Source organism: Protopterus annectens, chromosome 8.part0, assembly GCF_019279795.1.
Source record: "Protopterus annectens isolate FY-2018-M chromosome 8.part0, PAN1.0, whole genome shotgun sequence".
In the NCBI taxonomy this organism is placed as follows: Eukaryota; Metazoa; Chordata; order Ceratodontiformes; family Protopteridae; genus Protopterus; species Protopterus annectens.
In genome coordinates, this window is record NC_056741.1 from 1,232,670,254 (window position 1) to 1,232,697,773 (window position 27,520).

A 27,520-nucleotide genomic window follows, 5' to 3' on the forward strand; every position below is an offset into this window, starting at 1 on the left:
ACTCTTCCCTTAGATAATTTTCTTCTAAGCTAAGGGCACATTCTTTGCTCTCCATTTCCTGCGGGCATTCTGCAAGTTTCCAACATCTTCCTGTGCCATATACTCTTCTGCTGTATCCTGTGTCAGCTGTTGCTCTTTTGTATGGGAGGTTAATGGCCTATCACTCCACAACACTGACTGTGTCAGAGTTGCCACTGTTTCCTGCTCTTTCCCTTGCTGTGCAACTCCAACTGAACTTTTGTACTGGTTTCTAACTGAAGGCTCCAAGTTATCATGTGGCACATGATCAGATGCTTCCTATTCCACTTGTTTCTCCTTAACTTGGGGACTTATTGTTCATTCACACTGTGATGTTACTACAGTTGGATTTTCTACAGAAATACCTTCACCTCGCAGGTAATTCCTAACTTCAGTTTCTATTTCTTTAACTTCTGCATTACTAATCTTTTCTACTATCCCCCTTTGTTTTCTAATTTTTTATTTATATTGCAAAATTCTTCATATCCATATGCCTTTGCCTGTATCTTTCTTCAAATATCTTTGCTGCTGCTTTTTTGTATTTATTAATTTTGCTTTCTCCTTTACATAAATACCACATCATATTAAATCTTTTCTTTCCCATGTCCATATTTCTTCATGTCTCCCACTCCACCTGTTTCTCCTTACTTTGTGGATTCATTGTTCCATCATGCTGTGACCTAACCCGTGTTAAACTTTCTATACCAAATCCTTCACTTCACAGGTATTCTATAACTTCAGTTTCTATTTGTTTAGCTTTTTCTTTACAAATCTTTTATTCTACATTCCCCCTTGGTGACCTTATTTTTCATATTGTGCAAGTTTCCATATCTGGGTGCCTTGCCTGTATTTCCCTTCAACTGTCTTTGGAGCTGCTTTTTTTGTACTGATTAGCTTGGCTTTCTCCTTTGCATAAATATTGCTATGCATAAGCTCTCTTTTCTTTCCCAGGTTTCTTTTTTATACCTTTCAAAAATCCCTAGGTTTTGCTCTTCATATTTTTGCACTTCCTCAATCACTTATTTTTCCAAACTATTCAAAGTTTCTTGGTCTGTATAACTTTTTTCATGGATCTGTTGTATTAATGAACACGAATTTGCATTAGAAGCTTTTGATAGTTTTTCTTGTGCAAGTATTTTTCTTTCTTCCAATACCTCATAATTTTTTGAATAACCATTGTGGAAATTCTGGGCTTCTTGCATAATAGTAGTACACAATTTCTTTTTATCCTCGATATTACACTTTATTATCTTTATGGATCTTTTTTTGCCTGTCAGTTTGTGTTTTTTTGTGGACTACTATTTCATTCTACAACAGGAGGTGCCATCCTCCCCCTGAGCCTGGCCTAACCCCATTGTAGGGATGCTTATGTGTCTTGAGGATTCTTAACTCTCATTTTTTTCCAGTTTTGGCACCCGTGCACATACCAGGACTGGGTACTTTTTTTATCCTGGGACTTGTATACCCAGTTGTTTTTTTAATGTTTTAACCTACATCTGTTCAGAAGATATGCTATATAAAACATAATTTATACATTAGTGTTGGTTTGGTTAGATTTTGTAAAAACAGGGTCCACCTTGTGAAGGTATTCATCAAGACCTGAGGATGAAATCAATTCCAGCAATACTTCTCTCCTTTGCTTTCTGATTTTATCATCTCTCCATTCAGACTATTTTCTCAGTTTAATTTCTCCAAGACTTTTGGGTTTCTAATACCATGATGGGAATGGACCCCATTCTTAAGTCAAAGTATGGCTAAAGTTCATGAAATTGGTATTGTTTCCATCTTTAAATGTTAGCCACAAGTACTCTTTGTAACACCTGCAATTTGCCCAGAATTGACTCCTTCTGCAATTCATACAGAGTTACATGTATCGGTAACATTTAACAATGACTGTAAAGTCTCTTTTAAGAGACTCATTACTCCTATTAGTATTGGAACTGTCTGGGTAGCCTTCTTCCACATTGCCCTCATTTCTGCCTGCAAATCCTAGTATTTTACGTCTGTCCCCCTCTGTATGCAAGACACTGTAATCACTATGTATATCAGATCCAGTCAGTGCTACTTTTGTCTTCTTTTCTCAGACTACTAAATCTGTTTTTCTAACATCTCTGTTTTGAACTGCTGGCAATAGGTCATCCCATGTGATATAAACCATCATTTTCTATTATGTTTTGTGGCTCATGTTTCCAATATTTCTCAGCTACTTTAATATTATAACGCTTGCACAATCCCCAATGCAACTGACTTGCTGCAATATGATGTCTTTCAGTATACAGGCCTTCTGCCATTAGTGTATCATACTCGGCCACGGTTTCCAATTCTGTTTTATAAAACATGCCTTTGGCGGTTTCTCTGAGGTGTTCAATGGCCTTTGTAAACTAACGTGTATGTAGTCAGCTATCTTGGGCCAATATTAATCTGTCATCTTTTGGTTTTACATTTACTTCTTAACTATTCCTGTGTCAGATCCTGATGGAACAACCTCATGTTAAAGAATTTTCTGTAGTTGCCTTTTCTACATTTCTACCTTCTCTTCTTTTGGTTTAAAGTCACCTCTCCTTAACCATCCCTATGTTAGAGCTTTGTCAACATGAGTTTGTTCTTGGAGTTTTCTGTACTTGCAACTATATTTATGCTTTTTCCACATTTCTTGCCTTCTTATCTGATCCTTCACCTTATATTCTTTCTTTCGTTTTTTTTTTCCTGGCACATTCATTCAGTTTCTGCCCGATTTTCGTCTACTTCTGATATGATTTCCATTCCCACTTGACATGGATATGCTTCTGCTAAACTAAGCACAGAAGTCATCTTAGACTTGTTCTCCTCATGCCTGGATCTTATTAGGAACCAGAAGAATACAAATTATGAAGTCTGGAACACCACGCTGTAAAAACGTTGATTTATTGTGGAAATCCAAAAACAATGTTAGTGCTTTCAGGTTAAAAACTCTTCCTCAGACATTACAATGCATAAAAACACATGAGTGTATTTAAATCAATTCAGCACCAATCAAATTACATTGTAATGTCTGAGGAAGGGTTTTTAACCTGAAAGCGCTAACATTGTTTTTTGGATTTCCACAATAATTCACCGTTTTTACAGTGTGGTGTTCCAGACTTCATTATTTTTATTCTTCTGGTTCCTAATACTGTGAGTCTGGACTTTAGTGTGGTAGGCTTACTTTCATGTATTTGATGCCTGGATCTTATGAGGGAAGCTGATATGTATGCAGTCCTACAACTGCAGATCTATACATGTAATCAATTTTGAGGAGGCCCGTACCACTTTCAGAATGGGGAATATGTAATCTTGGTATACCTTGATTCTTATAAATCATATGGACAAGCATAAAGCATTTTTATTGTTTTCCTGTCCAAATGATCCAATACCTTTTGGGGCCAGTCAATCACCCCAAAACTATAAGTTAGAACTATAAGTTGGAACAAGATGAGCAAATTGGTTTATGGCTTGGACTTTGTTCCTAGATATCAGGGCTGTTTCAGTATTAGTTTTAGTCTTCTAAAATATTCTTTACTTATTCGCATTTGTTCGTGTTTCATTGTTGATCCTTCATCAATTTCCAAATAATTACACACGCCCTCAAGTTCTTTTACATCTCATTCCTGTCCCAGACTGATATTTTCTTAACGTTGCAGCTTTCGTACTTTAACGGTTACTTCTCCACATTTATCAAGACCAAGTGACATTATTACATCATCTGAGAAAGTTTTGACCACTTGCAGTTGTATGGCCTCCAGAGTGTAAAATAAAATATACCATTCAGTAACATGTTTACAACTATATTTTACTAATCATGGCAGCAACACACTTCTCTGTAGACTGGGCACCAACCATGCCCTTACTCTGACCTCTTTTCCCATCATCAGCTATGATCATCATGATGGAGCTTCTGCAGATCAATGTACTAGTGTCTGCAATATTCACCAGTGTGGGGTATGCCAGGAGCACCAGACACTGCTCAGCCAAGACTAAGTCAGGAATCCGCTTTAAACTAGAAACAATCAGAGCAGTTCCCAAGCAAGTGATTACGGTGATCTTTATGCAGCAGATACCAGATGAAGTTTCTCAGGAAGGCTGCCCTCTGTGTAAAGGCTGAATGTCTTCCTTCTGTCCACATGGATATTCTTCAGTATTGACAAAGGATTATTTCCGAAAGCTTTGCTCGCTATTAAAGTGGTTTTTTACTGACGTTCTGGTTTTTGTTTTGCTATTTATCGTTGGCTCTTGTGTTCTTGTATTCTTCAGATGTACCCGTTTCCATCTGCCTCTAAAATAAATCTTCCAAAATGTCGTGTATGGTGTGCGAGTGAATCTCTAAGTGTTCTGCGACAGAGCTGTTTTCAGTATTAAATTTTAGTCTTTTAAAATATTCCTTACTAACTTATTTGCATTTGTTCATATTTTATTCACACATATTTATACACTCCCTTGTGCTCAAGTTTTTATATCTCAGTCCTGTCCGAGGAATAAGCTTCAAAGCTGGTCTCCACTAACTGTCTGAAGAAGCACCAGTGTCCACATAACCCTAACAAAGAACAAAGCAGATTAAAAGAAAATGGATGGACAGATGAAGATATCAGCAATATTAATATGGTTTGTAAAGCGAATCTGAATATGAAAGTACCAAATATATACAATATTTATACAAATGCTACACAGATAAAGTGGACTGCGATGCAATTTAAGCTCACAAGTGACAATACAGAATGTAGAAGAACTGAAATGCAAATTTTTGGAGAGAGAAGTTGAAAGAGGAAAGGAGGAATAAAAATGTGTCTACTAAATAAATGCTGTGTGACTGCAGAAGAAACAAGTATGGGTTGATAAGGTGGTACTAAATGTTAGAAGAGAACTGTAAATCAGAAACAATCCCAACATTGGAAGAAAGAAGTGCAGCTCACAGTCTGGGCTCCAAAGCAAGAAAATAAAACTCGTAGTTGTATATAACCTATTAAGAGGATAGTCACGAAAGATGGCCATGTCTGTTTAAAACCTAAAGTTACATTAATATAGGTTTTGGTTAGTCTATCAGCAAGAAAGGGGTAGCGTCAATAAAAATGTGCCATGGTGCCCCATATGATGTGCTATCATAATAGAATCAAAAGACCCCATTAAAAGTAGTACTGTGGAGAGATGTTACACTTTTCTGTGAGGCTACAGCAATAAACTTGTCAGCCAGGCCAAGTTCACAGCAGAGAAGGATAAAACCCTGATTACGACCCAAGTGACCCCACTTTGATTAGTGGCTTGGGAACCTTTTGGAGCTGGCTGGGAGTAAAGGGCATGATGAAGCTCACCTGTTCTACATGGAAGGGTATGGGGATGTGTAGTGGCTATAGTTTAACTTCTCCAAATGCTTAGGTTTTTACATACCTTGACAGTAATGGACTCCATTCCCAAGTCAAGGCATAATTAAAGTCAGTGAAATTGGTTTTGCTTCCATCTGACATTTGATACGAGTGTTCTTTCTCAGCATGTGCAATGTACCCAGAATTGCCTCATTTTGCAATTCATAAGGGGTTACTTTTATTGGTAGAATTATTTATTTAAATTTGAAGATTCTTTTTTATTAGCCCAGTTGCTCTTAACACATTTGGAACTGTGTATCCTGATTCCACATTGCTCTAGTTTCTGTTCTTAAATCCTAATATTTTAGAAATGTAAGTCTTTCAGTTTGTAAAACCTAATCACTGGGTGTAGCAATTTCAGTAAATCAAAGCTATTCCTGTATTTTTCTCTTGAACAGCAACAGACACTTTATTTGCTTTTACTGTCTTAAAATGCTGGTATGAGGTGATCCCATGTAATCATTACTTCATCATTTTCAACAATCCTTTGTGGTTCAGGTTTACAATAGATCTTGTATGTCTCTATGTTGCAATGTTTACAAAGTCTCCATCGTAACAGCTTTGCCACATTGCTATGCCTTTCAGTATACAAAACTTCAGCCAAGAGTGTATCGCACTGCAACAACATGTGTAACTTTCTCATTCTGTACTGCAAAACAACCTACATTTACCTTTATCTCCTACTTTTTCTATGGATTTTGTGAACCATCTGGTATGTAATCCACTATGGGCTGTCAATATTAACTTTACATCTTTTGGTTTAAATTCACTTTGTCCGAGACATTGGCATAAGAACTCAGTCAACAAATGGTTGTTCCAGCGGATCTCTAAACTTCTTGCTAAAATTGTGATTGTTCCATTTTATCTTTGCTTTTTTCCTGATCCAGTTCTTTATATTCTCTCTTTTGCCACCTATTTTTATCTACATTTGATTGGATTTCCATGCCTGCATTTTTCTTAAAGGCGTCTGCTTATTTTGTTCATGTTTTAGACCTTTGGATCCGATGATGACAGTAAGTATGCTTGCAATCCCAATCCCACAATCACCAACTTCTTTGTATAGTTTATTTCAAGGAGGCCAATGCCTCCTTCAGACCAAGGGATCTATAATCTTAGCAAACACTGATTCTTGTACATCATTTGATGGGCATGGAACAATTTTCTTATTTTCCTGCCAAGCTTATCCAGCTCTTTTGTGGCCAATCACCCCAAAGATACAAGTTAAAACAGGAAGTGCAAGTTGATTTATAGCCTGATGTTTATTCCTAGATGTCAAAGCAGTTTTCAGCATTAGTCTTCTAAAATATTCCTTACTGAACTTTGTTCTCATTTTTACATGCTGTACTGCTGCCCTTTCATCTATTCCAAGATTTCTTTGTACATTCCTTGTTCCAAATCTTTTATATCATATTCCTCCATAATGTTTATAATTTCTGAAGTCTTCAGTTTTCCTCTGTCCATCTGTCGTGACCAAATGACATACTTGTTTCATCAGAGAAGGTTTGAACAACTTGTAACTACTCTTCTAGGTATTTAATGAAGCACACAGTTTTAGCTCATCCACAAAAAGCAAATAAGATATTCTTGGAGTCAGACTGAGTGACCCAGGCTGTTGAGTAAACAGCTTAACAGATTGAAAGACTAAAGAGCAATGGTGACAAAGAATCACTCTGAAATACTCCATACTGGATTTTCTGTGGTTCAACAGCAAAGTGGATTGTCATTTTTTCATAGTAATGACAATATTTATCAATGTATGATGGGTCTTGCATGGCATGGCTATAAGCATTCTATAATCCAGGAGTGAGAATTACTATCAAATGCTATTCTGTAACCCATCAGTTCCATATTGAAATTCCTGTTCTTTTTACAGGTCTCCATTATAGCTTTAACAAAAGATGACCCTTTGTTCCATATGAAACTCTTTATTCACTTTTTTACGGCCATGACTGAATTTTTATATAAATGACTGTATGTCTGCATCAATTGCCATATATAATTTATAGGTTGTTGGGAGATGGTTTATTGGTCAATAGTTCTTAGGGTGACCTGCAAGCTCACTTTAAGTATTAGCATGGTTTTCTTCATTATTAACCAGTCCAGTGTCATTTTAGGGTGTACATATAAACAAACAGGTTTTTGTTCAAGGCTAAATCATGGCACAAAGATGTCAGTACCTTTAACCAAAACTTAGGTACAACATCTAGACTAGACATTTTCCGTTTAGCTTTTAATTTCATCTCTATCATAGTAGCAAGTTACTTTCTTCCAATCCATATCTTCTATTTCAGAATCTCTTACACTGTTATTTTACTTATTTTATCCACTTAACCTCCTTATTGTGCTTAACTGGGCCCTCGAGGAATTTCTCCAAAATGCATTACTTTCATCTTTTCTTGATAGTACCTCAACTACTGCTATTCTCTTTCATAGCTCCCTGTAGAATTTCTTTCGGTCAACTCTAAACTCTTTATTTTGTACCCTTTCACTATATTTCTTAGTGTAGCTCTTAAGTTTGTAGCCTGCATGGAGATTTTTAATTTACTGTTAGAGATAGGGTAACTCAGATCCTGATCTGTTTTGTTAATCGTTTTGGCTCATTCACATTTCCAATAGTTTATTACACCACTTTCATTTTCTGTATTCTTCCAATAATGATACGTCTTTTCCTTTTCTGTATTCTTCCAATAATGATACGTCTTTTCTTAACTACTTATAATTGGTGCTTCCATGGTGGTGGTCTATTAGTCCTTTTATTTTCCATTGCTAATTTATACTTTCCTGGTAGTATCTTACCTGTTAGTAGTTATGCAGTGTAGTAATGTATACTGTTAATTTCTATTATATCATGTGGAGATCTTTTTATAGTTCCAATTACTTTATTAATCTGGCTTATTAATTGTTTGGCAATCCAGGTCTTATTCACCTTTAGCAGCCTCTGTATCTCACAAGACATTATATTTATCTATTTATATCAAATCCAGCAGGTCTTCTCTTAAATAATTTTCTTCCCGATTGAGAATTACCTCAGTGGTTTGTGTTTCCTGCTCTTTCTGCCTCTGTGTAGAAATATCTTGGCTTTGAAATGAGTGACATTTAGTTTTTTGAAACATCTTTACTGCTTTCAACATTTAACAAGTGATTTTCTCTATGACTGCATTGCTGTACCTCATTTGTCAATTCCTCAAGTTCAAGCTATACCTATTTTAATAAACCATCATTTTGAAATGGCTTTTGCATCAGGGATTCCCATTCAAACCCTTGACTTCGTAACTATCATCTGAATTTCAATTTCCTCCATTTCTGTATCAAACTGCTTACCATTTTCAATTTACTCCATTTCTGCATCAAACTGCATACTTGTCAGTATGTTAAACTTCTGTGCCAATATTCTCTTTTTTGTAACATTTACCACATCTGGGTACTTTGTCTATATGTATTTTGAAATATTTTTGACGTTGCTTTAAGATTATTAGTTAACATTGATTTATTTTCTGCATATAAACTCATCATATTAGGTCACCCTCTCTGGTCCATTCCTCTCTCTTTAATGTTAAAAAGATCTGTAGATTTCGGTCTTTCTCGCAATACTTCAATTTTTGCTTTCTTTTCCACCCAACTCAATGTTTTCTTGTCTACATATTTTTTATTCGGTCAATTAATGACTTTAAATTGGCATCTCTAGTGTTTGACATTTTTCATATTTCAATGATTTTTCTCTTCTGTATTCTTCCCTGCACAGAGTGGAGTATATTAGTCCTGGTGATAAAACAAGGATTGTGAAGACAGATGATGCTTTAGCTGGTGGAAGGGCAAAGAGGGAAGCTCATCCATGCAGAAAGGGAAATTTTCCCTCACAGTACTACTGAACACCCATCTGCTGATTTCTTAGGAGCAAGGGCTACAAAAGAGTTCATCAGATTTTCCAAACTTTTTTGTCTTATCCGAGTAAAACCTGAGCCATCTGTGCCCATCCAGGGAATGGAAAGTTATTTCTCCTTTGTTATGTGGGTTTGGAAAAAGGTTGGAAGTTAGATGCTTGATTCAGGGAGAGCATGATTGCCAACTTGGGCAAAAAGGTGGAGTTAGTTCTCAGTGAGACTCTGAATGAAACCTGAAAAGGGTTCTTTACATTAGTGCCTGAAGTGCAGATATTCTCCTAGCAGAGCTGTTGGCTACTAGGACGGCTGTTTTCCATGATGTGACATTAATGAGAGGAAGCAGCAGACTCTAAGCGGGGTAAGCCAAGTTTCTCTAATACAAAAAAAGAGAAGTTCTGGGCTGGTGCTGGTGACCTCCTGGGTAACCTTAAGTGGATAATTCTTTTGAGGAAGTGTTTTACCATAGGTTGGAAAACAAGGGGGCTCCACTTGCAGAGACATGGATTTTAACAGAAGAGTAAGAGGCCCTTGGTGAAAAGCTCCACCGAACAGGTTACAACTTAGGGAACAGAGGCAAGCAGAAGTTGCTGGATCTTTGTCTGGCAACACACCATAAACATTTTCCATGTTGAGATGCAAAACCTCCTCGTACTGGACCTTCTGGCCTCTTTCAAGATGAACAGGATGCTCTTGTCCAGTCTGCCCTGAGGAGAAGAATCATATCATCCAGGCTGCCAGCTTCAGTGTGTATGTATTGAGGTGGATAGTGGCTCCTTTACTCCATGTCAAGAGGTCCACCTCCTGTGGAGGCAACAATGGTTCTTGTTTGCTCAAGTTATGTGTCAGAGGAAACCAATGCTGTCTACATGCATTACATTCTGCTTTACTTTGTGCATCTCCCCAAGTAGCACTACATTTTAATTCTCTCCTTTTTCTGATGTCTGACCTCATATAGACACATTTTATATATATATATATATATATATATATATATATATATATATATATATATATATATATATTTCCAATGACTCCTAGCTGCCAAAAACACAGCTTACAATCCCTCACCCACTGTCCCACCATGTGGTTTGCTTTGAACCTCTGACCCTCCCATTCACACTCTTAACAAATAATTCACCATGCATGGAAAAGAAGAAGCGGCAAGATGCAAGGACCCTTTTAAGGCAAACACCGGGCCATGTAGCAAACAAAACACAAGCAGCACAAGTACAAAAGTAAACAAAAACAATAAAAAGGTAAACAAACAGTCTAAATCAAAAATAAGAAAAACAATATGAATAGTAGGAATAAGCAGACAAGGCAAAAACACACAAATCAATTCATGCTCAAAAAAAGGCAATAGATGGACTTTAATTATATTTATACTACATTCTTTGCTGCCTTGGAAATGTTTTTACTGGTAGGGCATGTATTTTCAGGATGGTGTATAAAGGTGAAACAGAAGTTACAAATGAAAAATGAATGCTAGTCTAATGTTTGCAAAAGAGGTTAAAGCTGTGACCTGTAGTTCCAGTGAAACAGGGTTTGATTCCTTCAGCTTTCATTTGCCTGCAGTTCGGCCGTGAGTTAACCAGAAATTATTCCTGAAAAGGGACTGTGTATCCACTGGCCTACTTGGTTAACAAATTGGTATTATTATTACTGTCATTATTATGTGTGCACAGTTCTAAGGATAGTGTGCCATCTAGCAGTGTGCTACTAGCTACCAGTATGCTGAAGATAAAGACTGGAAAATATACGACTGTATATGCCTAAGAATAGTCAGGAAACTGCAGTACATGTGCATGCTGTACATGTAAATGTGAAGTTTGCTCAACAACTGAAGAGTGCCAAAAGGCTAGAACAACAGGTGTATATTGTGGAGAAGAAAAAGGTTTAAATGCAGGATGTTATATAGTTTATACACGAGGAAGGGAAAGAGCACTGAAGCAAAATTGTATTTATGATTCTACTGGTTGACTGTGTTACAGACATTATATGAAGTGGTGGTATATGGGACAGGGGTTGAAGTTTTTTCCCATTTTTATCAAAGCAATGACAGCAGCAACTTTAAACAATATACTTATTGTCAGCTATCCTGAAGCCCTCAGTTAGGACAGATTCCTTTTATTTCTAAGAATTTTGTTTCAGTTTTCTGGTGATAATTTGGCAAATGATTTTTCAGCTATTGCAAGTGTATAGAGAGATCAAATAAGAATCTTCTCATTACTTCTAGGTGTGCAAGATGCATCCCTAGAGTGGAATGTTTTGCCGAGTAGAAGGCAGCAGCAATCATTTAACAGTGTGCAGGTCAGGGTGTTTAGAAGATAAGTAGCCTTACTTAGACTTACTAAATGTCAGACAGTGATGCTCATTGGGGGCAAAGATGGGATGAACGTGATGATTCTGTTCTCTTGTGTTTTGGAATGACTGTAAAGCGATGACTAGCAGACAACATTCATGTCTAGGTAACACTACACCAACAGCAATAGCTTGTCTTGCTTCTTTGTCAAGAGGTGTGCTATTCACTACACTACTCTGAGCAGGGCCAGTGCCTTTAAAGACCATTTCTACAGTTGCAGAGAAACTAAAGGGGTCGATCCAAAGTTAATCCTAAGCATTTTTATTATGTAATGAGTGGAAGAAGGTTAAAGGTATGGGTCAAATCTTGTGATCAGTTGAGCCTTCACAAGCCTTTTATTTGTACTGAATAACACAACAGTGCATTTAGTTGTATTTAGTGTATGTTTATTGGCATGTACCCAGCTCCATATATTTTTAAATCATGTTGAAGAGAGAAGTTAATGCTGCCGATTAATGAGGATGCTTTGGAATAACTATGTCGTCTGCACATAATATACAAGTAGGGTTGGGAGATCCCAATGAAGATCACTGATGAAAAGGAAAAATAGGCCAAGATCAAAAATGAAGCATATGAAACTACCAAGAGCAGAGCATTGTGGGACAACAAGGTTACTGGATACAGGTTCTTGAAAAAAGGGAGAATAGCAGAAGACCAACAATGGAGATCTGTGGGACACCAGTGTTAGTGAATATAGGATCAGAGAGTGAGTTGTTGACTATGTAAATATTCTTTTAAGTAGACAGCTTCTAAATCAGGAGCATAATTCATCTAAGAAATGGCACTTTCCAACTTCTTTAGTAAGTAATTGTCGTCTATACATTCAAAGACTATTTCGATTGCTGAACATTGCTCCTGTTACTTAACTATTTCTGACATTGTAGAGAATGTCACTTGTAAAGGAGAATATGGTAGCAGTATTACAGTATTTTGGTAGGAAACTATGCCGTCCATCACAGTTTTATTATACTGTGTAAGAAACTGCAAGATCTGTTCATAGATTTTCTCTACAATGTTGACTATAGGAGCAAGGTTGGCAATTGAGCAATAAACTTCTGCTTTTCTACAAACATGCATTTTGGGAGTGGTATTATGGTTGCATGTTTAAGCAAGCTTGGTAGGATCTTGGTTGTGAGGCATAGTATGAAGATGTGGTTAAGAGAGGTCGGTAGAGATTGCCTGCCCAGTTTTAGGAAAAGAGGGTGCACTTAATAGAAAAGAGTTGTGATGGTCTGGTATTTTACTTAAATAGTCTTGGACTTTGTTTTTTGGTAAATACTGTATAACAAAAGTAAAAGTAGTCAAGCAAGGTGTGCAAAGGGTTCAAACAGGGAGTGAAAGAGAAGTGACAGTAAAAGTGATGTGACCAGGATGAAGGGGACTGAATGTTAAGTAGCACGTACTGAATAATATCCAAACAGATTTTAGAGGACTTAGCGATTTTTGAATAACTTGTCATTTAGTTTGGCCTAGTAAAGTTGTTTGCTAATTTGTGCAGTATATTTTTTTCTTTTCGTGTATTACTCAGGCTTGTTTGTAATAACTCCAGCATCAACAAAGAAAGTTTTACATAGTGACTTGCATATGGGCGATACTGGGTTAACTACCACTGGTGAGGCATGGGTGGTGAGTCACGCCACGGTTTGCTTCTGTGTTACTTTTTAGTAACAACATGAAGAACAGTGGACTAAGCTTGATAACGAATTCTTATCAGTCATGCAAGGAGTGGGAGATAGGGGACAAACAGAGTGAGGTTGGTAGGCAGAAATATGAAAACTGGGATGGCTAGTTTGAGGGAGGAGTGTGAAATGTGTCTGTAGGATTGGTTGGTGTAAAATGTGTGGTTAAGGTAGGATACAATGGATTTAAGTTTAAGTTTGAGAGAAAATGGTACAGTTTGGCCTGCATAATTTGTTGGGAAAATTTGGTATTGTATGACTTAATAATGAAAGAACACAGTGCTGCTCACTTATACAAACATAAGATGGTATTAAAAAAAAAAAAAGCTACAAAGATGCAGTAGTTGCGTAAATAAAATCGAAGTTTAGTGTATTTTATTCAAAAGTAGCTTGTACTGGATACAAATCTAAAGGAGATCAGAAAAAAAGTTTAGAAAATACAAAAATACATATATGAACCAGTTACTAAATAAATCTACATAACTTGAAAATGGACTCCACAAAATAAAGTCTTTGGTACTGCAAAGCAACTTGGTACGAGACTGAAAAATTTTACCTCTTCAATAAGGGAGTTAAAGACCTCTTTCTTCTGATGCAGCGCCTCCAGGTCTTCCATTACTTTCAGGACAAGATCATCTAACTGGATACAAAGCTTTGCCACCTCATCATGCTCTTCCAATTCTTTTCCCATCTTTTGTTCAAGACACCTGAAAGCAATATTTTGCACTATGCCTTCCTAAATGCTCCTGTTAAGAAAAAAATAAATAAAATGTATACAATATGCTTTCCAAATCAGAAAAAAATAGAAAAAATAAATAACAAGCTACTTTTGCATATAACTGTAACTATGACCCATTGGCTATCCAGACAGTGTTGCTTGAGATTGCAAACCAAAGACTTGGCAGTCATTAAAATGGACATTTACTTACAACATTCTGCAAGGCAGGAGCAAGGGTAAATATGCAAACTTCCAAAACAGTTCCAACAGAGCCACTGTTGCATTTACTAAACTCTACTTTCTCCTCTTCACACAAGTAATCAAGTTTGTTAAACAATTGCTATATTTTTGTTTTTTATTTTTGTTACATTTCATCATATGAGATAAACCAAAAAAATCTACATTAAGGTAATAATCCTGTGTATGTGTCAGTTTCATTTTCATAAATGTGTTACCATAAGAAGGTACCCAAAATTTGGTTACCTACTCTTCAATGAGTGTGCTCAAATTGAATGTTGTTTTGCCAGGCTATTGTGATCACAGTTGGTGTAACTGTGTAAGCTAGATGTAGGATCCAATTTTTTTCCGTTTTTCCTCACTGTTTTGCAGTCATGGAAATAGGAGATTTTTGCAGTGCTAGTGGCAGAAAAAATTGCACACTCACTTTTCGTAATGTAAGATCCGAAGACTGTTGGTTCCATTCTCACACATGTGCCTGCATTACATTTTCCAATTCTGACATTGCAGTGCAAAGGGTGTGGTACTCCTAAGAGTGCTGACCTTCAGAAGAGATGCTAAAGTCAGGTCCCATCTGCCTGAGCTAGTGGTAGCTCAGGTGAATGAAAAATATCTCACGGCAGTTATCAAATAGAGTAGAGGGAAGTTTCCCAGTGTCCTGGCCAAATTTCCCCCATCAATATGAATACCACCTTAAGTTACCCTTAAAGAGAGGCCACGGGCCTAGTGTGACTAGCTTGCTCAACAAAGCATAAGTAAATGAATAATTTAACAAACATAGATGTAAGTAAAGGGTGGGTGTGGGATAGAATCCCCAACATGGGAGGTGCAGTGGGGGCTTGCCTACATTCAAAATGCTTTTATTTTCTCAATGCAGTTATCAGTTACATTTCTCAACTTAAGAAAACTGATAAAAGTATAACTTGCAGTTCAGGGATACCACGTAATGCATGTAAAGCTTACCCGGCAGTGTTAGGAAATTATTTCAAGTTTCACAAGTTATGTAATCTGAAGAATAAGACCTTTCTCCCTCATTGTACACCGCAGTATTATTAGCTATGCAATGAATGACAAAAATACTCTCTAGAAAGTATTATGTTCCACTATGATGTCTCTAGGTAAAAAAGTATGCCCCAATATGATGCATATTCTTTGGAGTTAATAACCAAATGGAATGCTTAATTAGGATATAGAAAGTCTGATGTTATATTTGTCTACTGTGGAACATGGAGTATTCCTTTGTTTGATACAGAAGTCAATTTTAAATCCAAAACAAAACAATATAATGTTGAACTTTATCATGCGTTTCATAATACGCACAACAGCAAAAAAAATATTGCGAGTTAATCAGAATCTGAAAAAGTAGCTGTGCTTAAGAATTTCTTAATCTCAACCTTTATATTAACACAAACTTTTCAATCCGCTGAATGCTTGCCTTGGGATAAGACAGAATTTACCACGGTTTTTCTCAACATCTTAAACTAAGCTCAAAATAGAACCCATGTCTATACACATGTCCTGGATATGTACTAGAATAAAAAGTCAGATAACTAAACAGAGACCATATGTACTCAAGCTACTACAAAAAAAAAAAGCCTGAATCTGTCCTTTTGACACTCAAGGTGGCACACAGTCAGGGTAAAGAATGTCATCTTAGCTAGTATAAAGCAATTCTGCCACGTACAGCAATGTCAACAAGACCGTAATCCAAAAAAAGTTCTAGAAATGTACTGACCAACTCCTCTATCCTAGTCACCGTCAGACACACTCACCCCTTCTGCATCTTAGTTGACAAAGTGCTTTACTATCTCACGGTCATCCATTTCCAAGGCTTTGCTAAAAATATACATCTCAAATGACCACAAGACCAGATTAAGTAAATCTCCTCATCTCAGCGGCACTAAAGTTGTGTATTACTGCCCCTGATTACTTAGTGCACAAATTCAACTCCAAAAATAAAGCCACATCTCTGGTCCTGGAAAATCTACCTCTCAAGTTTCTAAATGCATTATCTAGTTCCATTTCCTGTACCATTTCTATAACCATAAAAAGATCCATCAAGGAAGAGCATGTAGGATGCACCTGTAAACAGGAACAAGGAATGCCTTTATGTAAAGGTGGCCTTTTGGTCATAATAAACAAGTATCAGTCAACTGCACTGCTCTTGCCACTTTCAAACATACCAAAAACATGAGCAAACCAATAACTACTTCAGTATTAACTAGACTCCAATTGTTACTTTGAACATTCAGCTTAGCTTTTGGACATCCATGGCACAGACACTGCCTTAATGGACACTACCGAATACATACAAATTTAACATTTTTAAATGACAGTGTAAGTGCAGTTTTCGTTTACCATTCTTTGTCATTCTAAGGAAAGAGACACACTGGTCAAACATGGCTTCATATTCCATGCACCAAAATGGTTCTCAGACAACTTGGCTAGTAAGGCACAAGTGATGAAAAGGAATGAAGTAATCTCACCTTTCCCCTCTCTGGATGTTGGGAGTTCACCCTGGGTTCTCTGTTGGGTCCTCTCCTCTTTACAATTTACACAGATGAAATGGCTAACTATAGTGGCAGTTCAAAATGTATCCAATACATCATGGAATCCATAGTTGTCATAGGTGACCATTCACTGAAGCTTATGAACACCGAACTGCATGTCTAATTCATTCTCTGTTGCGAAGGTCAAGTGCATTGGGCTTGCATTTTAAAGTTTCCAAAAAAAAAAAAAAAAAACAATGCTCTTTGCTCCTAAAATCATTACTCTAGACGTCACAAGATTTAACTCACCCCATGATGTACCATCAACAACTCTTATTGAGCTGAAATGTAGCAACACTCCATTAGGTTCATTACAAACTCAGAAAAATCATCTTTACTAAGCCTCTTCAGCTGTATTCTTAATAAAAATTAAAATTCAGTACACAAGTGAATAATGTTACAAAAAAAAAAACAATAAAAAGCTGTGCAGGTTCTATAAAACCAAGACTTTCTTCTAAGATGTTACCAGGCTCGCTCTACTAAATGCTTATTTACTGCCATCCCTTTTCTTCTCAACGCAGTCCCTAAGAGCCAGCACTAAAACCTAATATGTAATCATTAGGAATGCACTTAAATGTCAAAAAAGGGTACTGGTAGGCCAGAGTTAACAGCCTCTAACAATCGAAAAGAACTGTGCTCATGCGTTTCTACTGCAGCAGCTTTAGCAATGTAATATCTCCAGTGTCTAAAACCATCTTTCTCGCTGGCTAAAAAACAAAAACGTCTATAAGACTTACATAAAAATGAAACAATATTAATTTCAAAACTAGCTGATGATCTTCCAAGCGAGTACCTAAAAACAGCCGTCGATAGCATTACTTAGCCTTTCTCTACCCTTATAAATAGGTCAGTCCAGGAATCCCACATTCTCTCTTCCTGGGAAAAGTCACACATTATCCCTCTGCAGAAAAAAGAAAAGTCAACAGACATTAATAACTAGACCTATAACAATCTTATCTCCCCTCTCTAAAATACTTGAAAAATGTATTCAAAAACAATTGCAAGACCATCTCCTGCAGGAAGAACTATTCCCTACACAACATGGATTCCGTCCTTCCCATAGTACTAAGACTGCCCTTCTAACCTACAGATATACACTGCCAATAAAGCTAGACATAATGGCAAACTAGTCTCTTCCTTATTTCTAGACTTGTCCAAAGCCTTCGACACAATTTTAACAAACAACTTCTACTTCAAATGTCCTCAAATGTCCTCAAATGTCCTCACTAGGTCTCTCTCAGTCCACCCTTCTGTGAGTCAAAAGCTAGCTGTGCAATAGGTATCAGCCGTAAAATGGCACTCTGCGTTCTCTTCTTACCTCCCAGTCACCACCGGTGTACCACAAGGCTCTCCCCTCGGTCCCTTCCTCCAACATTTTCACCAACACACACTATACTTCCACACAACAGGCCACCCTAATACAATACACAGACGATTCCATTCATTTACACATCTGACAAGATACACCTCAAAAAGTTACTTGCAAAGCTTTAGCAGGCACTAAAACATGACTTCGTAACTCACAACTCATGCTCAACCCAAAAAAGACCAAACTAATACTTTTTCCCCCAAATTCTTCTTTCATGAAAAAAACTAAATTTAAAGTCCTCTCTCTTGATAACATAACTACTGAAGTCACTTCTCATAGCAAACTATTTGGGGTAACAGTGGTTACCATTTGGCTAGGCTTATATAGGCCCTAGAGCCAATAGTCTAGTACCTACCTATGAACCTATGATAATCTTACATTCAACCCGCATACAAAACTGCATAAGAAAAACTTGTCAGAAACTAGGGATGCTTTACAGAGCCACAAACCTTCTCACAGATGCAGCTAAGACTACACTTGCCACTACTTATCTCATTCCCACTCTTTTTTAAGGTTTTCCTATCCTTAATAACCTCCAGGCTTCACAAAAATTATAACTTGAACAATGCTATAAACAAAGTTATTAAATTTGCAGCATATACCCCTTTCAGAACCCACCACTGTATAAGCAATGGAAAGCCTAAACTGGTTAGAACTGCCACATCAACCAACATATACCCAACTTCTTACAAACTATAAAATTATCCAGCAGCCATCTGCTTGACCAGCACTAAAAAAAACAATCGGTCATTGTGATCCAGTAAAAAAAACTCCCGTCTGTCTACAAACTTAGCAAATGGGCATTGTCTGTACTTGTACAAGGTTGCCAAGGCCAGGAACTTCTTACATGTATGCAACAGGTCTTTACCAATGCTTTTATATTATGTCTAATTTGTTATAATTAAACTGCAGATGTCTTTGTTTTATTTTTGGAGATTATTACAAAATATTTTAAGAGCAATAATTTTACAATTTGGAGCTTTTCTCCCTGAGTCTCCACTGAAAATGGGCTTCTACCAGTTGGACTTTCCTCAGTAATCAACTGTCAATAAATTAAATCTAGCTATAGTTCACTAAAAATGGCAGTTAGTACCGAACTACAAAGACCCCACTGAAACAACAATCACTGCTGATTTCTTGGAATTTGTGGTCCTACAATTAAACTTCCAGTACTATACTCTCATGCCAAAAGCTTCTCCTCAGCAAGAAATATTTCTCATTTACTAACCCTTGAAGGAAAATAATATTGGAAACAACAACCAGCTCAGCTAGGCCCCAAATCTGTCAATATTTTCTACTGTCCCCAAGAAATAAAAAATAACCAACAGCATTATAAACTATTTCTTACCAGATTTACAAGTTTACAACCCTCTTTTCTACACAGGAACACCATTGTCTCATTCTCATCAAAACAAAATGGTAACCAGTAAACTCAACGTTTGGCTCACTTACATTTAAACTTTTAAAACAAGACTCCTTACAGGTCTTACTACCTGTTGTTCTGTTAGATCCTCTAGCTATAATCTTAGCTGTCATCATCCTTCCCATCCCTTCTTTACATATCCTACAATAAACTACACTGCACTAATCATAGCTCCTCATTCATGCCCTTAAACTATGGAAATCACAACCTTATAATTTAAAACCTGGTGACACCTCCAGGTGTTTCTCTAGGATCACCCTAATCGTGCAGGATGTTTCCTAATTGAGTCTAGGGAAATTATCACACACACTGATTCATATCTTGACTCTAAAGAGAAGAACAAAATGGAAAATAAGCTTTCCCAGGAACACAGTATCAAATTCATTTCTTCTGTTTATTAGTTTGGACAACTTGGAGAAAGCAACCCTTAAAGGTGTTTATTAAAAGACAAAAGAAGATGACCACTTGCTCAAGCTCACACAGAATGCAAGTGATGGCGGATAAGATTCCAGGTGTGCATCACCTGCTTTCCAGTTCTGTAGTTTTTCCATTAACACAGACCTCCAATGATAGAAAGACAGCAACTCCATCCAATGCTTTTATTTGCTGCTATGACAGCTTCCCACAAATCTCCCTATGAAGGGCAGACCAATTTCTCTATTATGGAGGTCAGCAAATTGTGTCAAAGACTCTGAAGAAGCATTCCAGAATGCTGCAACAATCAGGATTGCATCCAGATGATAAAGAAAAAAAGATGCGGAATCGAAACGAACAACTCCTTCCTTGAAAATAACCTTGGAAAAGCAAAAGTATAACTGAAAAACTTAACTGCACTTCTCTCAACTAATAGGCACAAGTTTTGGTGGAGGAAGATCTTCATGGGAGTTAAAAAGCAGTGGAGAGTTTATGCAGTCTACAAGTCTAATGGTGACTATAACCCCAAATAAATTATGAGTGAGGGTATTCATTCCCAACAAACGAAGTAAAAGCATCATCATACTGGGTTGTTTTGCCTATTTCTTTGACTGGTAGACTTGTGAAACTCCTTAAGCAGTTGATTTGTATTTAACTGGGTTAGAGCAAAGATCCACAAAAAGCCTTTCCAGACCCAGCCTGACACCACTGTCTGCTTAAGTGATTTGCTTTTATAGTCATAAATATGCAAAAGAGGCTGCAAATCAAATCATGGACTACAGGAAGCAGCACATTAACAGCTTCATAGGTTAATATTAGGCTAACTGCTTGTTAGTAATTTTAAGCCTAGCCAATTATCCCATTTCATACTCAAAATTAACCTATTGCACAGGAGTTTAGATTCACCTAACCCTTTCCAACAACCATATTTATACATTACGCTAGTGATAACTACTAGTTTAAAGCACAGATATTGGAAGGGGACCCATGTATTGCGATAAAGCATTTAAAAGCTGCCCCTATCCATTAGTAGTAAGGGTTGGGGGAGGGATTCCTTGGGTAAATCTCCTACTTCCCATCCACTGAATGACATGCTTGAATGTTGTCAGAGATAATCTTTGTTTTACATGGATGGGGAGGCTATGCCTGAGCAATGGTATCCTTTGCAAGATACATCTGTCCTTCCAAACCATTCTGTTAATGTTACAGAGCAGAATCAGGTCCCTGGATCGAGTATTTCTGATATCATTTGACTTGTGATGTGAAGTAAATCCATTAGTAATGGGATGGAGACACCCTTGTATGCAAGACACGGGTCACCTCTTAGCAATCTGTAATAGACCAAATACAGCAATAGGGCTATGATTTGGTCCATGTAGGACATACTGTTTAGGCCTTGCATCCTTCCTGTAAAGTATCACTGCAGTAGCTCCAGTTACTGCATGTGCCAGGGCAGACACATGACAAAACTGGCATTATACTCACTGACTGCCCAAAGAGGGATGAGTAAATGAGGTTGAAAGAATCCCTGGATCTAGAAGCAATCGTTTTGTTTTGAACTGTGCAATACAGAAGGACTTTTTTACCCCAGTGGACATATGCTGGTTAAAAGTTAAGTCATTGTCCACATAAGTTTCCAAGTCCAGAACTACTGGGTCAACTCTTGGGGGGGGGGGGGGGGAGTGTTGTTGATATGTTAAATCCCCAGGAGAATTTACTTTCTAAAGGAAATGATCATGCATTTTTTGGCATTTAGCTTTAGTCCAGGAGTATGGAACCAGTTATTTGCTTGGGACAAGCCTTCCTGTAGGATGTCGGAGTTTTGTGAGGATTTGATCACTGCCCCTATTTTGTAGTCATCTGCTAAATTATTAAGCTAGAATGCTTTGCTATTGGGTTTTATTTCGGAGAAGCAGATGCCAAACAAAAGACTTCCCAGCACTGAACCCTGGGGTACTCCACTGGTGACATGTCTTTTTGTGGATATAGCTTTTGCTCTCCTGTGTCCTACATCCTATTTGTGAGCCAAGCGGCAATGCAGGGTGATGAAGGGGTTTATTAAGCTTTTCTAGTATGCCTGAATGGGAGATTGTGTTGAAAGCCTTGGCCAAATCGCATGGGCACCGGAACCATTCAGCGAGGGGGGGGGGGGAGTACCCCCACTTTTGCAGATCATACCTCCCAACTGTTACTTCTTTAAGATTTCATTTTTTGCACAGATGATGTCAGCTCGCAGCGCACGTATTTCTGGGCTTTTGCGAGAGGGAACAGACAGTTTTAATTAACTGCTTACTTATTGATTTATTTTCGGAAGCTGCTGCTTAGGATGGAGTCTGTACTGGGAGACATTTTCAGATTGTGTAAGCTGCTGTGTGTGTTAAAAGCGGCAGGGGCACATGTTGCAGCTGCAGTATTCTAAGGTCACTACAACAAAGTGATTAACCTTTTCAGTAAAAGACAATAATTCCACTGCTGATTACCTAAAGAATGGGTAAAAGAAACTAGAAACTATTGCCCATCACATACGTCTCCTTGTGTCATACTAAATACATAATTGTCATTTTTTGCAAATGCCATTCCATTCAGTTCTTTTCATTTAAAAGCTTTTACTAAAAAGTGTTGCTCTTTATTATCTGTTGACATCACTTAATAGCTACAGCCATCAGCATCTGGAACTTTTTTTTCATATAACCAAATCATAATGTCACTATAACTACCTACATAGTACCAAATCAAACCAATGCATATTCTTGGACAAGTGCTAATTAACTTGAAATTTCAAAATAAAATGTGTTGAAAATGCCTCGTCAAGCTCTGCTGAGCAAGTGAGATTGTAAGATAATCTTGCACCATTTTACATGATTACCAGCCCAGTGTTGTAAAGAGATAACTAAGTTCAGTTAATGGCTCAGGCACCTAACAAAGCTGGCAGAGAGGATGGACATGTCTACACTGGGGAAGATCATGCCATCAGTGTTGAATCATTATGTCCTGGTGGAGAAACAGATGTGCAACAGTCACCGAGATTGGTGGAGTGACAGGCTGAGGAGGCATGGTTGCTATAGGACCCAGGGCAGGCACACATGCTCAGAGGCCACTTTCCATTCTCTGATCCATGCTACCAAACAGAGTCAGCACACTGGATGGAAGGTCTTGGGGAAAAAAGCACCGACACTCACAACAGCATATATGATGCTGCTGACTTCCACAGAAGGGAATGTGGGAAAAGGCTTAGTGGATCACGTTAGTTCTTTGCTGGGAATGAGAAAAGTTGAAAGAATATGATAATTTTTTTTTTTTTTAAATATTGAGAGGCTAATGCGATTGACTTAAGAAGGAATGATGGGAAGCAGATGGCAACATGAACTGAAAATTGTGGGGTTAAACTTCAGCTAGGATAAAACTGAGCATATTTTTAATAGAAGGAGTAGAAGAATCAGGGGATGACTTGGTAGAATTTATGGTGGGTATAATTCTTTAGAGGCACTCGACTTAGTATGAAATAAGAATGTTATAATTTTATGAACACTTGATCACAGGTGATTGTGCAAGCCACTGATTCAGCAAAGTCACTGTAGCCATTGTCCCCGAGACACAATGCTCTTGGAGGTGATTACATTTAAGTAGTTGGGAGTTTTGGGGGGGGGGGTCCTGCCCTGCATGGGAGATATACTGGGCTTTGCCTCCACAGAAAAATATGTTTTGTGAGCTCATGGGTAGGCCACTTCAAACAATCTGCTTTACAATACTAGGATTCATAGAGATGATCTTTGGAAGATGAACTTTTTTCAATATGAGATACATAATGGGTTTGGACTGGGATGTGGGAGACTGAAAACATAACAGGCAGACCAAGCAGGCAAATGTCTTCTTCTACCATCATATTAATATAATACGATGTCTAGTCTAGCACTATTATTACCTCATAGTCACACAGTCCACAAATTATATACAGATCTAGAGTGGATCTACCTTCAACCAGTTGGGTCTCTATACTAAGTACTACAGGAACTAATGAGGCCCCACACTGTCTTGGTAACAGTCACTCACCAATATTTCCTTCACCGCTAAAAGCAAAGAGAAGGTGCATAAAGCTGGTTAATACCAGAATTAAAGTACTTCACAAAAGTGTTAATACCAGAATTAAAGTACTTCACAAAAGTGTCTACTTGAAAACAATTCAGATCCAGGACTAACCAGAAAAACTTCATTATATTGGGATGCCTTGGTAAAACAAAATCCAACATGATAGTATAGTATGTCTTGCATAAAAAAAAAAAAAAAAAAAAATTCAACACACCAGACTTTGTGTAGTCCCTGCAAATTTTTAGAGACAAATACTTTGATCAAAATTTATACTCTAAGTTGACAGCATCCTAGTAAATGACTCACATGAGGTAGCAACTTTGTTGGCAAAAGAATTTAACAGTCATCCACCTACTCCGCAAATTTCTCAAGAGCTCACTCAGCCAACTACTTGCCTAACTCCAAGCACTCAAGGAGCCTAGTACACCCTCAACTTAGTCTTAAAATAGTAACAAAGAAACTGCCTAAGGCTTCATTCTCTTTTTAAGAAGGAAAAGAACAGATCAAGAGAACTCTATAGTGAAACAAGATGAGGGAAACGGTGAATGGAAAACACAGTTCATTATTTTTACAAAGTAACAAAGAGAAGAGCAGCGAATCAGGAAAGGGGCTAGTGTTTCACAAAAGACTCTCTCAAAATTCTGTGAATGAAAATATGGGCAATCTGGAGGCAAGACAAATCACAGCATCAGGACAAGAATCATCTATAGCTAGTTCTGAAATACTGATAATGGGTGATTTTCTAAGAGGCATGTATAGGTTCATCTGCAGGGCTGATAGCAGGAGAACACTGTCCTGTTTTCCAGATGGCAAAATTAGAGATATTAGGACAGCTTCCGAAGAAATATGACATAGTAATGCAGATATAAGATGTGTAATATGGCTTTTGTGGATAAATAATTTTGAGAAATAATAAAAAAAAAAAAGCTAAGTGTCATCAAACAATTGCTTACTTTTCAAGACTTGGTAATGAAATATAGAATCTGTCTTCCTAAACTTGCTGAAATTTTTACTACCATAAGCTCATACCCCCTGCACATTTACTTATACAGAATACAGAAAAATACCATTAAAATGAAGAACAAAAATAGAGAACTGATCTTAGCTAATGCATGTTGATAACTTGCTAATAAGACACAGAAACGTAAGAGTGATGCTGCTCTTGTTTTTAAAAGGTAGAATAACTTTATCAGACATTATTTAAACAGCTGAATAGTAATGATCAAATAGAAAAATAACATTTTTCATTTTTTTCTTGATGGCTTTTGTATGTTTGCACATACACTGAGCCAGCTTTTCCACACTCTTACCAACATACAATGCACATTATGTGAGTGCACTGATATGACGCATACAACATTGCAAAAATCTATAGCACAGCAGATAGCATTGTTGCCTCACAGCAAGAGATTCTCCAGTTCAATTCTCGGCTGTGGTACCTTCTATGAGGAGTCTGCATGTCCTCCCTGTGTTTGCATGGGTTTCTTCCAGGTGCTCCGGTTTCTTCCCACATTTCAAAGACATGCAGTAGGTTGACCAGACACTCTAAATTGGCCATAGATGTGAGTGTGCGTGTCCCTGTCCATATTCAAATGCAACTTGGATCTAAGGATACGTAATAGAATACTCCAGGATTGCCCCTCATGCACTAATGGATAGAGGTAGTTCCTAAATGCTGCATCCCTTACATGGGTCCCTTCAAATTATCTATGGTATGATCAGTTATTTTCACGAGGGATAATGTACAATTATCAGCCATGGGACAGGTAAGACTAATCAGGAAATGTTAATTCAAGCACCAAAAGGGAAACTGCCTAAGCTTATAATGTCCTCTAAGTGAACCTTTGTTGTGGTAGTAAATAGTTTTTAAAAAAACTGCCGTTTTTAGATCACTAAGTGCCCCCTCTCACCCTCCACCCCCCCAGTCTTCAAACAACTTCCAGAACCTATGCCAGATCGAGTAGGTGCTGTATATAGTTCTACCTTCATCTACTGCTTTGGTGACCTTTTCAAAAAAAGTCCACCACGCTGAGTACAAATTATGAATCCAAACTGAGATGGGTTCAGTGTTTGGAGGTTCCATATGTTCTTAGCAATTATTTATTTATTTATTTTATTTTACATTTGTTTACCAGGCTGGTCTGACTGGATATATTTCCATTTTCAGCAGAGGCCCGGGGAGAAAAGCTCTACATAGAGACAAACACAGTTACATTATATATACAAAAAAAAAGTAGCTGGTTAAACACGATTCTAGACTACATTACACAATTTATACTTGCATAATAGGTAGAGCATCACCACTAAATTATATTATAGAAATACAAAATAGAAAGGGTCCGCAACAGTAAAACATTTGTGGAAGGTGTAAAGCACATTCAGGAAATTACTTTCACATCCAACATTCTTTAATAGATTGTGATAGTTACTACTTATTAAAGGAGATTATGAGAGAAGCTTCTCAAAGGGTAAGCAGTACAGAGTAATGAAAAGAAGGTGTTAAAGAGAGAGAAAAATTAGTGGAAATCACAAAATTAGTCAGGATTTATGCATGGGCATTAATCCCATGATAACTCTTTCCATGGCTTTGCATATGAGGCTTGCCAGACTAATAGGTCTATAACTGCCTGGTCTGTGGAATGTCCTCTCTCACGCAGAGGAGTAACTGTTGTTGTTTTCCTTTCACTAGGTACGAAACCCACATGGAGGATAAGACTGAACAGTGTGGTTAGGGGTGTGGCTATATCATGCTTTATGATATAAAAGCTAAAGATTGCTATTTTTTTTCTCTTCTTGGACTGAATACTTTTGTTGTATGTATATTGTATTGTATTGTACTGTACTGTTTTTTTTTTGTGAAGCATTTCTCCCTGGGCCTCTGCTGAAAATGTGCAAATGTAGCACAGTTGGACTATCCTGGTAAACAAATGTTAAAGAATTAAATAAAAGATGTAACCAGGGATATTGTCAGATGCCACTACTGTAATATTTTTCCCCTTTGATAATGCTTTCAGGACTTGGTCTTGTGTGACTGCTGGTGGTGAGTTGGTTTCAGATATTTCATGTGAGACAGATAGGGGTAGAGATTGAGCTGAGTATGTAGGCCAGTAGGTTAGTTATAGCTTCAGCTTTGAGATAGGCAAAACTGTTTACAATCAGCTCAGCACTTTGTTGCATTGTGCTCCTCAGATTGTGAACATAACTGAAAAAGTCCTTGACTGTCCTTTGCTTGAGTGGCTACTTTAGCTTTTTTTAATTTAACAATGAAGGGTCTATCACTCTGTGTGTTGCTCTTCTTACTTTGAGCCAGTAATCTCTTCTTTCTGCTGTAAAGCTTGCAGAAATTAAAGTTCTACCGGAGGGGGGTGGGGGGGGGTTTGTGTGTTATGTCCTTCACTGGTTTGTACTGGCT

General features: G+C 37.5%; 1 protein-coding gene across 1 annotated transcript in view; it reads right to left on the reverse strand.

Annotated features, from left to right (window-relative positions):
* The window catches only part of CCDC115 (coiled-coil domain containing 115), a 303,910-nt gene that overhangs the window by 270,438 nt on the left and 5,952 nt on the right, over positions 1 to 27,520 (reverse strand). The window contains exon 2 of the mRNA XM_044080726.1: positions 13,869 to 14,058. Within this exon, the coding sequence (XP_043936661.1) occupies positions 13,869 to 14,003 (135 nt within the window). The 5' untranslated portion in view covers positions 14,004 to 14,058. The remainder of the gene's footprint in view (positions 1 to 13,868; positions 14,059 to 27,520) is intronic.